Source organism: Vulpes vulpes, chromosome 2 (assembly GCF_048418805.1).
Source record: "Vulpes vulpes isolate BD-2025 chromosome 2, VulVul3, whole genome shotgun sequence".
NCBI lineage: Eukaryota > Metazoa > Chordata > Mammalia > Carnivora > Canidae > Vulpes > Vulpes vulpes.
The window spans coordinates 131,819,896-131,841,084 of NC_132781.1; the positions used below are offsets into that span (position 1 = coordinate 131,819,896).

Genomic DNA, 21,189 nt, shown 5'->3' on the forward strand with positions numbered 1-21,189 from the left:
ACGAGTTAAACTTATCTTTCAAACACGGGTGACTAACATATTAAGACTGAATTGTGCTGAGAACAATACTCTTAATTAGGGTCACAGTTTTTGTGTGGTCTGACCCAAGAAATTTTGTGACTGTAGTTTTGCTAGCACAACTAATTATACCAGTGATCTCCTATTTGTGACTGCAATTAGGCATTTCATGGCCTCTAAATAAGTATAATTAGTTAATTGGATCATGCATGAAATTCTAGCCTCTCATAATAGCCTCTGAGAACAAAAATAAATATGATAAATATTATGAATTGTTTTATAACTATGGAACCCTGGGAAATACCACAAGTGATTGTTCTGCTTCGTCTGTGACTATTTCATAAGAATAAACATGATGTTAAGAAGTAGGAATTAAGCTATGAAATAGTCTTCATTCTCTGCCTTTGAGACAGAGGGAAAAGGGAGTCACTTTTTTCATTCTCACCATTAGAGCAGGTGCTGGTTGCCTTGCTTCTCAGCCTCCTACCCCTCACTTGCCACTGTGCCTGTGCTCTCTCCCCGTTAGCATTATACACACTGTGTCTTCTGGAAAATAGGGAGAAGAGCCACACCTGTCAAAAACTCCAAAGTGTCTTTTATGGAAAATGTGCACCTTTTGTTTTAATTACTGAAGTGATTTACATATTAACAAAAACTTGTGAAGTAAAAAGGACTTGAAAAACAAGCATCACTGACCCGGGGGGGGGGGGGGGGGGGGGGTGGAGCTTGGCACTAGAGAATGGCCAGCCGATTCATTCAGTCACAAATCCTAATGCTCCACACAGCAGTTCGCCCTGCAGGCAAAGAGCAGACTCAGTCACACGCAAGAGCATTATCCTGGAAATGCTGATGCAACTCTATTCTAGCAGACCTTATAGTACATCATAGTTTCAGAGAAAAGATTTCTTCCACATTGAATAATCAGTCTTCAATTATAAGGTGAGCTTTTGATTGTTTACCTGTTGTTTTAGTCTACAGTGAAATGACTTGTTTGCTGTGACTGTCAGTCTTAAAAAATGTAATTTTCTTTGGTTTAATTAGGCTCTTTTTAGATGAACCCTTGTAGGTTTTTGCTGGAGATGCTTTCTTTACGTGGGAGAGACCTGTTTTAAGTACATACGGAATACAAGGTTAAATAAAGTACAGGGTTTCTTAGCTGTGTCCCTTTGTATTATACTGCTAAAACATGAGGAATGGAATGATGATTCTGTCAAGAGACAGAAGTGACTAATCTTGGAATTTATATATGCACAGCTGCACATACGGATCCTAACTTACAGAAGTTCTTTTTGACCATATAGATAGGCAGAGGCTAGATACCTGAGTGTTGAGAATGTTGGTTTTTGGGGACTGTGAGTCTGGCTCCCATCACAATACCTTTCGTCTTTTCTCTGAACCTCAGTTTACTTTTCTGTACAGTGAGTTTTCGTGAGGTGAAATGTGATTGATTGTATGTGTAAAATACATAGTATAAGGTTAGTGTGAGATGAATATTCAATAAATGGCAGCATTTACTCTCAGGTGGATAAGTAAAGGTGCCATTCACTTTTAGAAGTATGTTCGCTAAACTAGATAGAGTGATTTGTACCCTAAAGACAGACATTTAAAAATTTTAAACGTAGACTCTAATTAGAAACCCAACATGTGTAACCTGATATTGTTAGGTTTTTCCTTGAAGGAATAAAAAATTAGCATACAAACCAGCACCTAATATTGCACTGTGTGTTGGGATACCTTTTATGTTGTTAAGTTTTCATAATGACTTTTTGTTTTTGGCTTTACTCTTTTTGGCAGCTCTTCTCATGTGTTCAGTGGCTTATCTGGGTCTGGTTAGCTTAACTAACAACATTCTCATGCTCATTACTATTTACTTTAATGGTTAGTATTTACTTAATACTCATAAGTACTTACTTTAGTTTTCCATTTTGTAATTAGCAGATTTATAATTTTTCTTGGTAATTGTAGTAGATTAAAGATGGCCACACATCCTTTGCTACTCCCTTTGTTTAGACTTGGGGTCTTTGTTTTTTCATCTTGTCAATTTTTTTTTTAAGATATATTTATTCAGACAGAGGGAGAGAGAGAGAGAGAGAGAGAGAGAGGCAGAGACACAGGCAGAGGGAGAAGCAGGCTCCATGCTTGCTCCTGGGCCAGGATTGCCCCTGGGCCAAAGGCAGGCGCCAAACCGCTGAGCCACCCAGGGATCCCCTCATCTTGTCAATTTTTAAAAAATGTTTGACCAACAGAACATGGCACAGTAGATGCTAGGCCAGTTTCTAGGCCCAGGCATTAAATGACTAGACTAGCAGGTTCACTTCCTGTCTCATCGAAGGTTTTTATCTGGGGTCCCTGAGTTTCCCTGTAAGTGGTCTGGCTGTCTTGAAGCTGCCATGCTCTGAGAAAGCCCATACTGTCCCCCTGGAGGGGCCGTGTTGAGGCAGGGAGAAAGTTAAGAGGAGTGCTTCTCCCCTGTGGAATCATGGGATCCAGTGATACATTCTGTATTAAAGCCAGTAAATTTAGGGTAGATTTTTACATAGGTCATAGATAACCAGAATAGTGGTTATCTATCTGATAATACTTCATGCTTCTCGTGGTTATTTATTTTTACAAATGCTAAATTTCTCTTAGAGTATAAGATGTAGCAATGTGTGAAAATGAAGTTCTGTTTTTCAGTTTTTCTCCAATGTTGGATTGAGTTAGATATTTGTCCGAATTGAATGGTTATTAATAAACAATGTAGCATGATCTTGCATATTCTGCAGCTCCATTTTTTAAAAATAGGTTCCACGTGCTTCATGGAGCACAACACAGGACTTGAACTTGTGACCTTGAGATCAAGAGTAGAACGCTTAACCAACGGAGTCACCCAAGCACCCCTGCATCTCCCATTTTTAATGATTTTTTTTTTAAACAGTAGTTACTCCTTACCTTCATGTTCTCATTATACCAAATTTTACCTGGTTTGACTTCTGGGTTTTTTTTCTCTGATAAAAAGAACTTGAGATCAAGTAACTTAATTTTGTGTTCCTGTGGAAGACTGTGGAACCCTAGGCATTGAAAATATAAAAGGAAGGCAGAGTGGATGGGGTGGTAGCTAGAAGTTTTGACAGAGATGCTAAGGAAGAGGTGCTAAAAGGAACAGTATGCACAGGCTTCAGCACCACACTCTTTGTCCATCCCCTGGCATGAAGTTCCTGTGGGCAGCAAAAATGGAGGGATAGGGATGAGTTTGAAAAATGCCACCTTTGTGACAGTAGATGAGGACATAATTACCCAAAGCATCTCAGACTTCTAAGTGGCCTTGTGGGCCCCCCTTGGGGCCTGGCAGGCTGGAGAGAAAATGCCTACCGGAAAACAAAACATTTAAAAGCTGATCGTTGAAACCAAGGGAAAAGGAGAAACTAAAAGAGGTTTCCTGCTAAAATCACACAGCAAGTGTACATTAATTTATAGGAACCCATTATTACTAACTTAAGCATTTAATGTCACTGATATTTTGCTTAATTTAATATGTTTTCTTAATTGGCTTATTAAATATAAAATACTTGTAAGGGTATTCACAGAATCACTTGCAATCTGAGCCCTCCAGTCCTGTTCTACCCTTTGAGTCTCCATGTCCTCAATTTCAAAGTCCTCTACACAGAGGTTTGCTGGGAGTGTACCTTTTGGATCTGAGTAAACCTGCAGTTTCAAACAGCTATCTGTATGTATAATCTTAAGTCTAAACAGCCCTACGAGGTAGGTAGGAATTATCATCCCTATTGTTTAAATAGAGAACTACCACCTCAGAGACACTAAGTGGGCTAGCCTGGGGCATATCTTGTCCTTTCCAGATCAGAGCTCATTGATCAAATATTCCTTCCAGTTAGAAATGTAAAACAATGGGTATGTCAGGTGGGGCAAAGTGGTAACGGCTTTGTACACCTAAATGTTTGAGGGAAAAGATAGTCTCTCAGGGCATGTAGAATTCATTAATTCTTGTTAATCCCATTTTCTGGGAATATGGGGTGCTTGTCCACTGACACTGTTACTGGAGAAGTGCAGAAGTAACCAAAAAGGCCTTTGTGGTGATATGCCTTCTGCCTCAGTGTGAGTCTGCCCACATTCGCTCACTCTTTGGTCAGTTATAGGATGTGAACAGGTTTAAGACTACTTAGTGGATTGGAACTGTTTGCCTTGTGCCAAAGAATGCTTTTTTTCCCCCAATCTTTTTCTTCTTCTCAGGGAAGTTGCCTTTCTAGTTTTGGTGTACTTTAGCTTGTATGTTACAGTGCATCTTTTTGATAGAAATCACGGTGTGCAGATTAGGTGGTAGAGTGGAAAGAAGAGTAAAGAGCGTGCTGGATGGTGGAGAAAAAGCTGGACCAGAGCTGAAATGTGATGTGGATAATTCAGAAACTGAATGATGCACACACCAGTGATTTGATAATTGCCTTTATACACTTTGAGGTATTGAAGCTAGGAAAGCAATTTAAAAGTATTGAATTTGTTTCATTGTAATTCATAGCAAATAATTAAGTGTCCTTTGTGAAAGAAGCAGTAATACCTTTATAGATGTCAGGTCCTCTGGTAAGTGCTAGAAAGGCTGAGTTCTCCCTAAGTTCTGTGTAGTATTTTTGGTTGAGTCCTTACAAGGGTTAATATTTCTGACGGACAGCAGAATGAACTGTTTAATTATCAAAGAGCTTTATTTTTAAAACTACAAATGTTTCAGGCATGTGTTGGAGGGAAAGAAGATAAATGCCCAAAGTGGGACTCTGAATTAATAAAATTTGGAGAATGACTTACTCAATTTGGTTAATTTGGTTATTAAGGCTAATTACAGCTTTTGTAGTGGTGACTGTTAAGATAAAAGACCATATCTATTATAGCTCTGAACTTGAATCTAACATTAAGAACATCCTTTCAGGATGAAACCTCTCTTTGGGGAGGTGAGCAATAAAAGAATGTTATAGGCAAATTAATAAAGGCTTGGCTTTAAAAATTCGTTTCATTCTACAAAATGGAGATTTTCTAATTAGAGAAATGTAAGCATGAAAATCTAGGATGGATCTCTTTTTTCCTCAAATCATAGAAATCATTATTTAAAGTTTCCAAGAATATTTAGGATTTTGCTTTTAAGGACTATAATCTGATTTTTTTCCCTCATCTTTTCCCTTCCCTTCCCTTCCCGTCCCTTCCCGTCCCTTCTTTGATTTTTTTTTTCTCTTCTCTTCTCTTCTCTTCTCTTCTCTTCTCTTCTCTTCTCTTCTTTCTCCTCTCCTCTCCTCTCCTCTCCTCTCCTCTCCTCTTTCTTTTTCTTTTTCTTTTTTTCTTTTCTTTTCTTTTCTTTTCTTTTCTTTTCTTCTTTTCTTTTCTTTTCTTTCTTAGAAAGGGAGAGAGAGACAGCAGAAGGGAGATGGGGACAGGGAGCTTTAAGCAGGCTCCATGCCCAGTGTGGATCCCAATGCTGGGCTTGCTCTCAGGACCCCGGGATCATGACCTGATAATGAAGTTACTAGTCACAGCACATCTTGCAGGGCAACCTCTTGATTTTAGTTTTGTCTGATAAAGTATTCATTTAAGATTAGTAGAAATATACGATTAAAAACATCTTAGAAACAGAAAATGTTCTTTTTTAAAAAGATTATTTATTAGAGAGTGAGAAACAAAGTGGGGGGAGGGTCAGAGAGAAGGGGAAAGAGTCTTAAGCAGACTACACACTGAGCATGGATCCTGACTCAGGGCTCCATCTCATGACCCTGAGCTAAAACCAAAAGTTGGACACTTAACTGCACCACCCAGGTGCCTTTGAAGTATTCTTAATTTTTAAGCATTAACTGTTGGCTATTATGATTTTACTTTTTAAAAAGGTAATTTGATGATTTGGAAATTTTTTTAGTTCAGTGTAGCTTCTTAAGTATCAATGGCAATTTTTGATCCAATGTGTAGCTTTTATTTAATTACTTGTGTGTAACTTTTTTCATGTTAGGGTAACCATCCACAACCTAAAACATGGTAAAGTTATATCCCGTTTTCTAATGGGATTCCATGGAAAAGGCTGTTAATTTCAGGTTCTTTAGGAACCATTTGGATTTGTCCCTTGCTTTGCAACAGTGTGTGGTCATGTTTCATTTGAAGCTCATTTTCCTGTTTCTGGGCATAGGAAAGGCCTAGGATTAATAAGGTGGTCATTTATGCAATGTCCATTGGCTTGTTAGAGGATTTCTGTAGAAAGAATACTCGCTTAAATCTTTGGAGTACCAGTAGACAGTATTGTTTGATACAGATATTATGTAGCAGCAGTTTGCTTTAGACTTTACATACAGTAAGATTCTTACTGTACTGTAAAATATTGCTATAAATAATATAAAAATACTTACACTTGTGGTTCTTGGATCATCATGGAGAGCAGGCTTGCCATTGCAGCATCCAGATAGGGCCCGGGGGATATTAAAAAATGGTATGATAGTGCTGCAGTGTTCAATAAACTGTGGGGTTAATGTAAGATGATACAATATGTGAAAATGATGGTGTAAAAGAAGCCGTAAGAAGACTTCCTAAGAATCCTTATAATGATAGGATGATTTACATTAAGAGAGCACTGCAATTGACCATGAGGCAGCAGGTTTTCCCTAACGAGCAATGGACAGAATGTGAGGATAAATTCTACCTTGAATGATATCTGAAAGAGGTTAGGTGGGGAAAAGGAGAGAGAGAAAAATAAGCAAAGAAAGAATCATGTTAAAAAAAAAAAGAATCATGTAGTTGAAATCTCTGGTTTCACCTGTCCTCAGAGTATTTTTATAAAGTTGGTTAAACCTGAAATGAACAACTAGAACTCTTTGAACTGGACAGCCTGGGTGGCTCAGTGGTTTAGTGCCACCTTCAGCCCAGGGTGTGACCCTGGAGACCCGGGATCGAGTCCCACATCAGGCTCCCCGCATGGAGCCTGCTTCTCCCTCTGCCTGTGTCTCTGCCTCTCTCTCTCTGTCTGTCTCTTGTGAATAAATAAATAAAATATTTTAAAAAAAGAACTCTTTGAACTGTGAATGTATTACTTTAAATAAATGTCTATTATAATTATTAAAAATACATATTGTCTAAATATTTTGCTGTACAGTTTTGAGTTTGGACAAATGAATAGATTCCTGTAACAATAACTGCAATCAACATATGAAACAGTTACCTCACCTCCAAAAATTCCCTCATACTGTCCCTGTGTGTCATTTCCATTGCTAACCCTTAATCCCTTGCATTGGTGATCAGTCCCTTAGGTTTTACCTTTTCTAAAATGTCCTATAAGTAATGAGAGTGTATGTATGTATACATACACATATTCTTTTGATTCTGGTTTCCTTCATTTAGTATAATCCATTTGAGATGTTATGTGTACATCAGGGGTTTGTTTCTTATTGCTGAGTGGTGATAAGTTGTACCAATGTGCCAATTTATCTGTTCATCAGTTGAAAGACATTCAGATTGTTTCCAGTCTTCTGCATTTATGAATAAAGCTGCTGTAGAGGCACCTTAACTCAGTTATGTCTAACTCTTGATTACGCTCAGATCATGATCTCAGGGTCCCGAGATTGGGGCCCTGCATCAGGCTCCATGCTGGGTGTGGAGCCTGCTTAAAGATTTTCTCTCTCCTAGTGTCATGTTGAATACTAGAGGTAAGAGCAGACATCTTTGCCTTGTTTAGATTTCAGGAAAAACGTTCAGTCTTTTTCAATTATGATGTTAATGTAGGATTTCTTTCACAGATGCCTTTATCAGGCTAAGTGATCTTTCTTCTGTTTTGCTGCGAGTTTTATTTATTATGAAATAAAGTTGAATTTTGTCATTTACTTGTTCTGTTGAAGAAAATTACTTTTTCTGCATCTGTTGAAATGATCATGTTTTTGGTTTTTTCCTTAATCTGTTAATATAGTGATTTACACTGATTGATTTTTTTTAATGTCAAACCAACCTTGCTTTCTTGGGAAAAACTGTACTTAGTTGTGGTTTATTTTCCTTTTTGTATATTTCTTAATTATATTGTTTAATATTTTGTTGAGGTGTTTTACTCCTATGTTCATGAGGGATATTGATCCGTATTTACTGTAATATCTTTGGTTTTGGTATCAAGGTAGTGTTGGCCTCTTAAAATTTAAGTTGGAAGCCATTCCTTTCTCTGTTTGCAGGAAGATATTGTGTAGAATTGGTATTCTTTCTTAAATGTTTGGTATAATTTTCCAGGGAAACCTCTGAACCTGCATTGTTAGAGATTTTTTATTACAGATTTAATTTCTTTAATAAATTTATTACTATTCATTTGCTTCTTGAGTGAACTTTGATAATTTTTGATTTTTTTTTAAGGAATTGATTTCTTTTATCCAGTTAGTAGAATTTATAGGCATAAAGTTGTTCATAGAATTCCATTATGAGCCTTTTAATGCCTCTCTGGGACCTATTATGATGTGCCCTCTTTTATTCCTGATACTGATAGTTTGTCTTTCTTTTTATTCTGATTGTAGCTTTATTGATTTTATTAATCTTTTTAAAGAACCAACTTTTGGTTTCATAGAATTTGAGGGGTGGGCAGTGTTCAATTCAAGTTATATCCTTCCTTCTATTTGCAGGCTTTGATTTCTCCTTCTCTTTCTAGTTTCTTAAGGTAGATATCTAGATTAGTGCTATGAGTCTTTTCTTCCTTTCCAGTGTAAGTATTTAATACTCTACATTTCCCTCTGAACTCTTTTTAGCTATAGATCACAATTTTTTATGTATTTTATTTGTAATTTAATTCAGTACAGATTTTTCTTATCACTTCCTCTTTTAGTCATGAGTTATTTATAAGTGTTTTTTATTTTCTGTTACTGATATCTGGTTTAATTCTGTTATATTAGAGAATATACCTTGCATGACTTTAGTTCTTTCAAATTTGTCAAAGTTTGTTTCATGGCCTAGAATGCAGGCTATCTTGGTGAATGTTCTTTGTGCATTTTAAAAAGAGTAGTATTTTGTTTTATTTTTTTCTAGTAATGATAGGTGAAATATTCTATAAACATCAGTGAAGCTAAATTGGTTGATAGTGTTTAGTTATTCTTCATCCTTGTTAATTTTCTTTGTACTTGTTTTATTAGTTATTGAAAAGGAGTATTAAAGTTTCTAAATATAATTATGAATTTGTCTATTTCTCCATTAAGCTAAATACTTTATATATTTTGAAGTCTTAATGTTAGGTTTAGCTTTACTCATGTAGGATTCTCATGTGTTTTTGGAGAACTGACCCTTTTATCCTATTATGTCTCACCTTATCTGAAATAAATATTCCTTGTTCAGAAGTCTACTTTATCTGATATTAATATTGCTACTTCAGCTTTATTTTGAAAGTGTTTACATAGTATATCTTTTTTCCATCCTTTTCCATCTAATCCATCTAATCCATCTATATCCTTATATTTAAAGTAGCTCGCTTATAGCATAGAGTTGGGTCTTGCTTTTTAATCTGATTTTACCATCTTTTTAAATTTCTGTGTTTAGACCATTTACATTTAATATGGTTATTGATGTAGTTGAATTTAACTCTGCCATTTAATTACTTGTTTTCTGTTTATCCCCTTTTTTTCCCCGTTGTTCCTTCTTTAATGCTTTCTCTCCTTTGCATTGTTCTAGCTTTTTTTAGTATTTCACTTAATCTATTGTCTTTTGTATTTGTATCTCTTTGTATCATTTTAATGGTTTTAGTATTAAACATACATAACTTTAACCAGTCTACTTTGAGTTGATATTTTCCCACTTTAAATAGAATGTAGAGTCTAAAATCTTATAGGTCCCTTTACTCTCCCTTCTTTATGTTACAGTTTTTATGTGTATTACATCTACATACATTTAAAATGCCACAAGGCAATGTTCATATTGCTATTTTCAATAGTCATATTTATTTTAAAGAACTTAAAAGGGCAGAAACATTTTGTTATACGTAGTCAGATATTTATCATTTCTATTGCTCTTCTTTTATTCCTATGTTTCCCAGTTTCCCTGTGGTATTATTTTTCTTTAGCATGCAGAACTACCTTTAGCATTTCTTCTAGAACAGATCTCTTTGGCAACAAGTGCTTTACTTTTCCCTGATGTGAGAACTCTTTTATTTCACCATCAATCCTGAGCAATATTTTTGTTGGATATAGAATTTTGTGTTGACACTTCAGTTTCTTTCAACACTTTGAAAATATTGTTCCAATGTCCTCTGTTGTCTGTGATTTGTGAGGAGAAATATCGAATTATTTGAGTCATTTTATGTATGATTTTTTTTATTATTTGCTTTCAAGATTTTGTTTATCTTTGGTTTTCAGTGCTTTGATTATGAGATTTTTGGGCATGGCTTTCTTTTTTGGGGGGAGGCATGGCTTTCTTTGAATTTACCCTTTTTGTGGTTGGCTGAACTGCTTCTATAAAATTCATATATTTTTCCAAATTTGAAAATTTCAGTCATTATTTCTTCCACATTTTTCTGTATCTATGTCTCATCTTCTGGGACTTCACTGACACAAATGTTATACCTTTTGATAATTTCCCACTTGTCTTTAAGCTTTTCTTTGTTAAGATGAGACCATTATTATCTTCACATTCACTAACTTTTCCCTTTCTCATATCCCTTTTGCCACTGATCCCATCCAGTGAATTTCTTATTTCAGACTTTTTTTTTTCAGTTCTAAAGTTTCCATTTAGTTCTTTTTATAGTTTGTGTTTTACTCCTTTCATTAGTGTTTACCTTCATCTCATGGAGCATAGTTAAAATAAAGTTTCTGATTTATAATTCTAACATCTGGTTCATTTTAGTTGGCATCTGTTGATTGTTTTCTTCCTTTGAGAATTGATCACATTTCCCTGTTTCTTTGTAAGCCAAGTACTTTTGGATCCTTGATATTTTGAATACTGTGCTGTGAAAGTCTGGGTCTTTTTTTTTTTTTTTTCTCAAAGATTTTATTTATTTGAGAGAGAGCTAGCAAAGAGAGAGAGGAGTGGCGGGGGTAAGAGGGAGAGGGAGAAGCAGGCTTCCCACTGAGCAGGGAGCCCCACTTGGAACTCTGTCCCAGGATTCTGGGATCATGAACCTAACTGAAGGCATACATTTAACTGACTGAGTCACCCAGGCACCCCCTGAAAGTCTGGATCTTATTAAAATCCTCTGGAGAATTGTTTGTTTTTTTTTTTAAGATTTTATTTATTCATGTACTAGAGACACACAGAGCAGAGACACACACAGGCAGAGGGATAACTAGGCTCCATGCAGGGAGCCCGATGTGGGACTCAATCCCAGAACCCCAGGATCACTCCCTCAGAGGGAGGCAGCCGCTCAACCGCTGAGCCACCCAGGCGTCCCTTGTTTTTGTTTTTAAAGCATACAATCAACAACTGGGGTAGATTAAGACCATGAGTTCTGTTGCACCTTCTTTGGATGACGATATCCATAGTTTTCAAAGCTTTGGCTCTGCTGCTGCCTTTGGTCTTTCTGGTCCACAGGACTTGGGCCTGTTGATAGATAGTATTTAGGGATCTACCTCTCCAACTCCTGAGTAGGAGGAGGGCCCCTTTTCTCAGTTTTCTCACCAACTAGATGAGATTTCTCTTAAGTTTTTGTTGTATGTGCCCTCTACAGAGTTTCCCTAATGGCACAAATCTTCTGTCCAAGCCAGGAGACAAAAGACGGGGGAAAAGTAACAGGAAATCAGCCTGATATAGCTTACTTCTTAAAGTTTTATTTCTCCAGTCTGCTTGCCTTTATTTACTTTGTAGAGTACTTAGATTGCTGCTTTTTGTATTCATGGGGAACGAGAAGTTTAGTGGGTTTATTTCATTTTAACTGACCACATTTTGTTTTTAATTGGCATTTTAAAATAAAGAAATGTAATTTTTAAATATCTGTGGCTTAAGTCAGTTGTGGCAGTTTTTATTTTCTGTTGGTAAAAGTTACTTGATCCTTAAAACGTTAGATTCTATAATAGAAGAATTTTATAATTGCTAATTTTATTTTTGTTTTATTAAGTTTTTAATTTAATTTAATTTTTTAAAAGATTTTATTTATTCATGAGAGACACAGAGAGAGGGAGAGAAGCAGAGACACAGGCAGAGGGAGAAGCAGGTGCCATGCAAGGAGCCTTATGCGGGACTTGATCCTGGGTCTCCAGGATCACGCCCTGGGCCAAAGGCAGGCACTAAACTGCTGAGCCACCCAGAGATCCTAAGTTTTTAATTTTAATTCCAACATAGTTAACATACAGTGTTATGTTAGTTTCAGATGTACAATATGGTGATTCAACAATTCTGTACATTACTCAGCGCCCATCATTGTAAGTGTACTCTTTAATCCCCATCACCTTTTTTATCCATCTTCCCACCTACCTCCTCTCTGGTAACCAATCAGTTTATTCTTTATAGTTAAGAATCTGTTTTTAAGTTTCTTCCTCCCCTTTTTTCCTTTGTTTTGTTTCTTAAATTGCACACATTTGTGAAATCATAAGGTTAAATACCTTATGATACTGTCTTTCTCTGACTGACTTAATTTCACTTAGCATTTATAATGTCTAGCTCCATCTGTATTGTTGCAAATGGCAATATTTCATTTTTATGGCTGAATAGTATTCCACTCTGTGTGTGTGTGTGTGTGTGTGTGTGTGTGTGTGTGTCCATACACACCACATCTTTATTCATTCATCTATTGATGGATACCTGGGAAGCTTGTTAATTTTAAATGTGGAAGAATGTAAAGCATCTCTTTTGGACAGAACAAACTGTTCATTTCTGTCTTTGTTATTCACTTGGCTAACACAGTTGATTAAAATAGACACAGATACACGTACCTTTTCAAAGAAAAAGTTTTGTGAATGGGTCTGAAATACCAGAAATTAATAAAGTAAAACTTGAAATTTTAAGACTTGTGAAATAATTGTTTGAATTAGCTATCTCTTTGAAGAATGTAGAAAGGAATGATAATTTTTATCAGTACTTTATTCAAATTATGAGCTATACTATCTTTTTTTTGAGCTATACTATCTAAATTCATTATAGTTTTTCCTTTGAAAAACAAGTGAAATTTTGATTGTTTCATGATTTCATTCACATAAAGACATAAATTTACTGATTTAACTTATAAGATCAGTTTCTGGTTAAATCATTTAGAGAAATATGTTTAAGTGAATTTTGGTTTAAAAAGATTTATTGATATATAAATATGCAAATTATTTGATATGCAGATATGCATACGAATTTAAAGACATACTAAAGTTTGGAAAGCTTATAAGAAGACTAGGAAACTATTTGTGTCCATTGTATACCTTTATGATTTTATTGTAAAAATGTAAGTTTAGTTTTTGTATTGAAGAACCATTTAGAGTGGTTTTTTGCAGCTTTCATATATAAATATATAAAACTTGTTTGTACATTAAAGTGGTAAATTGGACTGTAGGGTTGTATTCTTTATTGACATTTTTGTTCAAAATGTCACATAAGTAGGGAGGTGATTATAGTTGGCCTTTGAAATATCTTTCATCTTTATGTGCAACAGTGTTTGGATCCTTGGTTGAAATTTGGACTCTGTGGTCCTTCCATTAAACTCTGTATGAGATTTATGGCTTGAATTAAATAAAGAGAGAATTGAGTTGTAAAAATGATAGACCTGGGTCCATTCTGAAAGCATTTAAAATGTATCATTGAGTTATTAGAATTGGAAATTTTTCTAATTTTTGAAATTGACTTCCCTCCTCCCTTTAAATTAGGTGCTCTGTGGATGTGTATAGTTTTAAACCCCCACTGCAAATTGGAGCAGAAGGCCAGTTGGCTAAAACAGCTGAAAAAGTGGAACAGTGTTGATGTCTGTCCATGGGAAGATGGAAATCATGGCAGTGAATTACCCAACTTAACCAATGCTTTGCCTCAGGGTGCAAATGCCAACCAAGGTGAGTCTGCAGTAATATTCTGCTCACTTTGTATTTGCTTAATTGTAGATATATGCCTATAATAATAACTTATATGTAGAAAAATTATTTTACCCACTAGAACTTAGTACAATTTAAGGACTTGATGTTTTGAATATGAACGTATGTATTTTTAATTTTTACCTGATCCTTTGTGTGTGTGTTTTCATATTAGGATACAGATTGATATCATACTTTTATGTATTAGTATGTGTTAAAATTCCCTATTAATTATTTACTTTGGGAAATAATGTAAAAAGTCATGGAATAGGGTGGTAATATATTACCTTGTAAAAAAACTAAATATCGAGAGGCTTGAAAACTGTGTGTTTTTATCGCTGTTCGTGCAACCCAATTTGTATTTGAGTTACTGTGTAATTTGATCAGTTAAAAATTGTTAGTTTTAAAATAAAGCAAGTAAATGTTTATGACTGTGCTGGAGGGGCATGAGATGCTGTTGGCCTTTGGAGTAGGAAAATTCTTTATTGTAAAGAATTGTTCAGCATACTTGTTCCCACCTACTATAAGCTAGTAGTGCTCTCCAGTCTTGGGGACAACTGAGAGATGCTTTCAGACATTTCCATATGTCCTCGTATGCTGTTTTTCTCCAGCTTCTTTTCTGTTGGGTCTACCTGTTTAGCTCAAGTTCTTCTCATCTTCAAAAAAAATCAAATCTTTCCTTGGCCTCATTTTCCTTTCCAGCTACTATACTATTTTCTCCTCTCTTTCAGAACCAAGTCCTTAAGGAACTTAAGTCTTACAAATAAAATTTTCATTCACTTTTTCATGTCATTATTTATGTGTCTTTGTGCTCCTATTGCCCTTTTTGGGGTTCAGGGGGAGGGATGCTGTGGGGGATTTGACCGACTTGAACGTTGTGATCCATGTAAGGTGGGAGTTACATTACACTGAAAGGATCCAGAACAGAGATTTTCATTCTGTATAGGCTGGCCCTGTATGGAGTTGGTATTACTAGAGAGAGCCGGACATTGTGTTGAGTATGAATGTTAGAATAGTGTTTTCAATCCCTACAAAGAAAGAAAATGAGATGTATTACTCCACAGGGATTTGTCTAATCAAAAAGAAGTTTTAGGACTTGGAAAAGTTGATTATCTGGCCTTGCTTTGTCTGGAAATATATGTCTTGGGAATTTAGTATTTTTATTGCCTGTGATCATTTTGTTTAATAATTTCAAAGAAAATTAGTTTATCCCAGTTTTCTTCCAGAAGCTTAGGATTTTCAAGTTCAACAATTCAACATTTATTTTCTTCCATTGCTAGGAAAGTGTTTCCCTATACATAGGTAATTACTTTAATCTCCTTTTCCTTAACTATATTTGGAGGTTTCACTCCCACCTGCTTTTTGGTACTGCCATCCTAACATTTTACAGTTTACTATTTTACTTTGCATCTGGTCACTTTCCCTTTGATTAAACATAAATATTCCATAGGCTTTGGAGAGCCTTTAAGAAAGTGGTCTAGACTCCAGATGAAACAGGTTATTTTGTGTATGGTTTGGTCTAAGCATAGAAGTCAGAATCCATTCTAAGGGCAACATTTCTCACTGTTGGGCCTGAAGGCACCAGGATTCCTGTCTTTAGCAGAATATCCACATCCTCCAGCAGAAGAGACATCTCTACAGAGGGACTCTGATGTTTAGCCTGCAGTACTTCTGCTGGAGTACTGAGTAGGCTTGGTAGGGGAGAGTCTGCGGTAGCCAGCAGAGCCCAGCTGCCACACATTGCAGCTGGGTAGAGTGTGTACATGACATAGACCATGGGCAGAATTGGTTATGTTGGCACATTGGAGTGAATATTTAGGGGGAATCAGGCCTTGTCTTTGCTAAGGTTATTTGTTAGAGTTAATTAACAACAACAGCAACATTAAAATCTACACTCTGAAAGAGTAGGGTTTTTTTTACATATGCCAGAATGATAGCCAATTTTTTTATTTTAATTTTTTGATAAAAGAGCTATTAGTTTCTTCCTTTTTATATTTCTGAATTTCCCAAATTTTCTTTTATCAGCATGTATTAATATTATATCTACTTTATTCAAGATTTTAAAAATAAATTTGTATATGTATCATTTTGAAAATTTGGGTTTTTTTTTCCATCTTGATGCAAAAGTTTCCAAAAAAATTTTCATTTCTTTTTTTCATCTTGTTGCAAAAATTTAAAAAAACCACAAACCTACAAACATGTAAAAAAATTGACTATAATTTCAGTGCTAATAAAATTTTGTGTATCTTCTTTAATCATTGTCTATGTACATAATCTTTATTTCCCATGTTATTAGAGACTATATGTTACATTTTCATTTAGTTATTATTTCATTAGTATTTAGCCTTTTTTTTTTTTTTTCTATTCAGAGGAGCTAGAATACTTAGCCTTTTTTGTTGTTGTTGTTAGAATTGGTTTTATTGATCTTATGTAGCTAACCACCATTCAAAGTGTGGTGTATTCCTACACCTTCTCTTTGCTCCTACAATTGCATACAAACATGTGAGAAGTTAAGGGTTTTGCTTTTTTTTTTCAAATGGAGTCATGGTCTACCACTTACTTTTTTATTATTGATTACCACAGTGAGCCAAATTGAGAGGTAGAACTCTAATTTTTTAAATACATGCATAATACTAAGATGCTTTTTCAAGGTCTCCTTTTAGTTTTAAGTTCTGTTTCCGAAATGACAGAGCCACTTAAAATGTGTAAAATTTGAACTTGGGAGTATTTTAACAATTGACAGTGAGAGGTCATGGAACCAGTTTCTTGTCAGGTAGGACTATCTTTGCTCAGCAAAAAGCCCTGATAGATTCAAAGGCCCTTAAATGTAGGGCCACTCCTCCTGTTTGCAAGGTGTGCTCCTCTGTGTACTAGGCAAGGGCCATAAGAGATCCATGTCTCTCAAATCATGCTGTCATACATTTTGATAAGTCTCCCATTCAAATACAGATATCTAAGTTGACCTGAAGCCAAGCTGGAGTAATGTCTCTTATCTGTTAAAGACCTCTCAAAGCCTTTCACAACAGCTGAAATAGCTGAATTTAGAGCGTGGATATTTATGTCTTGATTTTCACTGCCATTGCCTGGCCATGTGACCTTGGCAAGTCATGTCACTTCTCTTGGTTTTCAGTTCCATCTACAGAATTAGAGGAGTTGCACTTGACAAATTCCCAGAGTTCTCATTTTGGTTGTTTTTTGGGTTTTAAGATTCCCTTTTTGCCTTTGCCTAGCCAAGGCTCCAGTTTGCTTCTCGTTGAGTTAGGCCTCAGTACAGTGAGGGATAATACTTGAGCAACAGAAAATACACATAAATAAGCATAGTTTGTTACTCTGATTTTTCAATTGAGGCTCGCTAAGGTTTGTGCCACAGTTGAAGGTAAGTCTGGAGTGGAGACCCAAGGGGTGGGATTGTAGTTACAGTATTTGAACCCTGTTATCCACAAGAACTGAATAATCCCAGGAGTTGGGATGAGAATATTCTTTATTCCCCAAACATTTCTTTTCTCCGTCAGGTCCTGAAACTTGAATCCTCTTCGGAGTGTATGCTTCTGCTCTTTTGTGATGCCCCGGCATACACTATGCTGGGGACATCACACCAGTCATGGAACCTGCACAGGAATCAGGAGGCAGCCTGTAGGGGCAAGGTAAGTGCGCTGGTTTGTTTTGTAGCTATGTTGTGTGGCTTTGTGAAATGTTAAATATATGCATTTATGCCCTTTGGGATATAAAGTGGCATTTAATCATTATATCCCAAGAAGCATAATAGTTTTAATTGTGCAAAACCGCACAATATAGTTAAAAAATACAACCAAAAGCACAACCCTTCTGCATATCTTTAAAGGCTGATTGCATCTTCCTGAAAGGTTCCATGGCTGGTGTCGCATCTCTTGCATAGTGTTTGTGAGAGCTGTTGATCCCATCAGGGCAGCCCACCACAGCACCTCAGAAGTGGGGAGCAGTGAGTTTTCATGTGATTTTTGTGCCGAGTGCCTCCTCTGAGTGTATTTGGCATGGAAACTAGACTTGACACTTCTTTTTGCAGGATGCCTTTAACCTTAGCTTTGATGGCTGCAGAGTGTTTGTGTTTGATAAAACAAGTGAGTGGATGGTGGCTCTTTGGGCTGACTTGCCTCCTTAGTACTTTAGGACATGAGAATATTCACCCTTCATCCTTCTGCTTAGGGGGTGCAGGATAGTGTGTGTGGGTGTGCTCATGAACATCTGGCCACAGAATGGTATGACTGATTTATTTACATGTGAATAATAGCTGACACGGCTTTCTGAATTGTGGAAAAAACAGATTCATCGAACAGGCCACATCGGACAGTGTTCACCCGAGCCATCGAGGCATGCGATCTCCACTGGCAGGATAGCCACTTGCAGCACATTATCAGCAGTGACCTATACACCAACTACTGTTACCATGACGACACTGAAAACTCCCTCTTTGACTCCCGCGGGTGGCCCCTCTGGCATGGTAAGTGGCCAAACCGGAAAGACATTTCCATGACTTACTTCTTTGTTTCGTTTCTATAGCATTATTGGAGTGGGAGGTGGAGAGTTGAGGGATTCAATGGGAGATGGATGAATGCTTGGCAGTAGGAGCTGAGCGTTTCATTCAAATCCAAGTTCAGAAATGGTTCCTTGTGTCTTTTTAATAGTATTTTGGGGAAAAACATCTTACTACTTAAATGCGATTTTTGTAGATCTCTCTGACGATGGCAACTTTCTCCCCTTAACTTTTTGTTTTAGAACACGTTCCTACAGCTTGTGCAAGAGTGGATGCATTACGTTCTCATGGGTATCCCAGAGAAGCACTGAGATTAGCAATAGCTATTGTTAACACGTTAAGACGACAGCAACAGAAACAGTTGGAAATGTTCCGAACTCAAAAAAAAGGTGAATGTGAAGGAGTTTGTTTCCATTGGAATGGGATTCTTGGTGATGACATCACTAGATTTTGTCCCCTTTTAGAGAGATGGCTTTTAAAATTAGAGCAATGGAGATGACTTTACTCACTACTCATTTAGAATATTTCATAGCTGATCTGCAAGAAATTTTAGGCGTATTTTTTCCTGATTGCATGTATATGAAATAAGATTCTAAAAAACATTTCTTAGGTTAGTTAATTCTTTAGGGGGATAATTTTTTATTGTTAAAGTAATTATTTAGTGTGTCTGAATTATTGAAAATGCCAGTTAGCCAATTCTCTGAAAGCCAATTTCTTTGTGAAAGTGCATTTTCATTCTAACAGTAAGGGGTCTAGCGTCAGACTGTTTGAATCCTAGCCCTAGGTCCTAGCTGGCAGTGACGTGAAGCTCTGTGATTTAGATTCCTCATCTGTGGAATGGTCTTCAGTAGAGACTGGTCTCTTAGAGTTGTTGAAAAATATTAAACTAGTTAATTCCTGTTAAGCTCTTAAAAGAGCCTGGCATAGTGTGTAAGCACTCTAAAACTTTTTAGCTATAACAATTTGTATTTCAGGATATGGTATTTATTTTAATGATCAGAACTCCTGTATTTTTCAAATTCTGTAAATAACATTTGATGAACTGCCAACTGCCAACACATTTCAGTTTAACTTCTCTTTATCTTAGTTTACTATTAATCTTTTAAATTTTAAAGAAGTATTACTGAGTAATAGCATTTGCAGAGAGTTATATTACATGCGTAAGGCTCTGATCAGAAAAAGAAATATATATGCTTTTTCTGTTTAATCGATGCCCTTCTTGTTCCTTCTATAGGTATAAATCTTTTTGTGTGTCTTTGATTAGGTTTGTTTTTTCAGTCTGGAGTTTTCTTATTCAGAGAGATATTTTTAGTAGCTGGGTTTTTTGGTGTTTTTTCTTTTTTTTTGCTGTTTTTTTTTTTTGTTTGTTTTGTTTTGTTTGTTTTTGTTTTTGTTTTGTTTTGTTTTAGTTCTGTTTTTTGTTTAATCCTTCTGTGATTATACACACACCAAGGGTACAGCTGAAATTTATCAAGAGTTGTTGAAATGAGCTGAAGGTTAGAGTGAGTGAGTGTTGTAACTTTTAGTACCATCTGTCTGTATCAGAATTACTATAAATGTTAACTAACATTTAATTCACTTATATGATGAAAGAAAAATTTGAAGTTAAAACTTGAACCAGAAGAAGGGGAGCTCAAATGGAATTGGAATGTAATAATACCCTGGTGATCACTATTGTGTCCATTTCTTCATGTTCTTCACAACATAACAGGTTACCAGATATGTTTGCAAAATATATTCCTTGAACCTTTGGAAATTTTTTTTGCAATCACTCTTCCCCCAAACACAATCTATAGCCAAAAGGTAGCTACTTCTGCAAAATATGAAGGATAGTAATATTCAGGGTAAGAGAGGGTGAGGTACTTTTTATACTGCAAAATTAAAGCTAGCTAGGTTAGGATGATTATCAGATTTTAAAATCATAAACTTTTTAAAGAAATGTCTTTAAATGAAAAATATTACAATATCTATGAATTGAAAGTGTAAAAAATGTTAGTTTGTGTAACTGAATTAAAATATATGTTAAGTTAGACTCCTTTAATTGTCTTTGAAACCACTCTGAGACCCATTTCTCTTTTATCTTATGAGGAGTGAAAAGTTATTTCAGGCTACTCTTAGGTACTACTGTCTCTATACCTTTATCTCTCCCTCTTTTTTACTTTTTTGTCCATATTTAAAGAATAGGTTTTTCACAGCTGTTATAATTCCAAATTGCTATGACAATTATTTGTTATGTGGTCAAGATTAGTAAGTATATACCTTGTACATTTTCAATACTATTTGGCATAATATGTCAGGTTTTCTTGTTGTTAATTGAGATATAATTGATGTATAACATCATATTCAGGTATATAATAGAATTCTATTTATATATTTCAAAATGATCACCACAGTAAGTCTAGGTATTATCTGTCACCATACATGATTGCACTTTTTTTTCTTGTGATGAGAACTTTCGAGATTTATTCTTAGCAACTTTCAAAAATAGAATACAGTATTATTAACTATAGTTGTCATGCTGTACATCACCATGACTTGTTCATTGTATAAGTGGAAGTTTGTACCTTTTCCCCCGTTTACTTCTTTTCACCTACATCTACCCCTGCCTCTGGCAACTATCAGTCTGTTCTCTGTATCTAGAAGCTTGGGGTTTTTTAGATTCCACATTAAAGGGAAATCATATGGTATTTTTCTTTGTCTGACTGAGGTTTATTTAGCTTC

The 21,189-nt window shown here is 35.7% G+C and overlaps 1 protein-coding gene and 1 pseudogene across 1 annotated transcript in view; both read left to right on the top strand.

Moving 5' to 3' along the window:
• ZSWIM6 (zinc finger SWIM-type containing 6) overlaps positions 1 to 21,189 on the top strand; it is a 193,154-nt gene that overhangs the window by 155,003 nt on the left and 16,962 nt on the right. Inside the window, exons 5-7 of the mRNA XM_072749999.1 lie at positions 13,761 to 13,940; positions 18,259 to 18,435; positions 18,711 to 18,857. Coding sequence (XP_072606100.1) covers positions 13,761 to 13,940; positions 18,259 to 18,435; positions 18,711 to 18,857 — 504 coding nt within the window. The remainder of the gene's footprint in view (positions 1 to 13,760; positions 13,941 to 18,258; positions 18,436 to 18,710; positions 18,858 to 21,189) is intronic.
• On the top strand, positions 6,405 to 6,748 carry LOC112935462 (cytochrome b-c1 complex subunit 7 pseudogene; annotated as a pseudogene).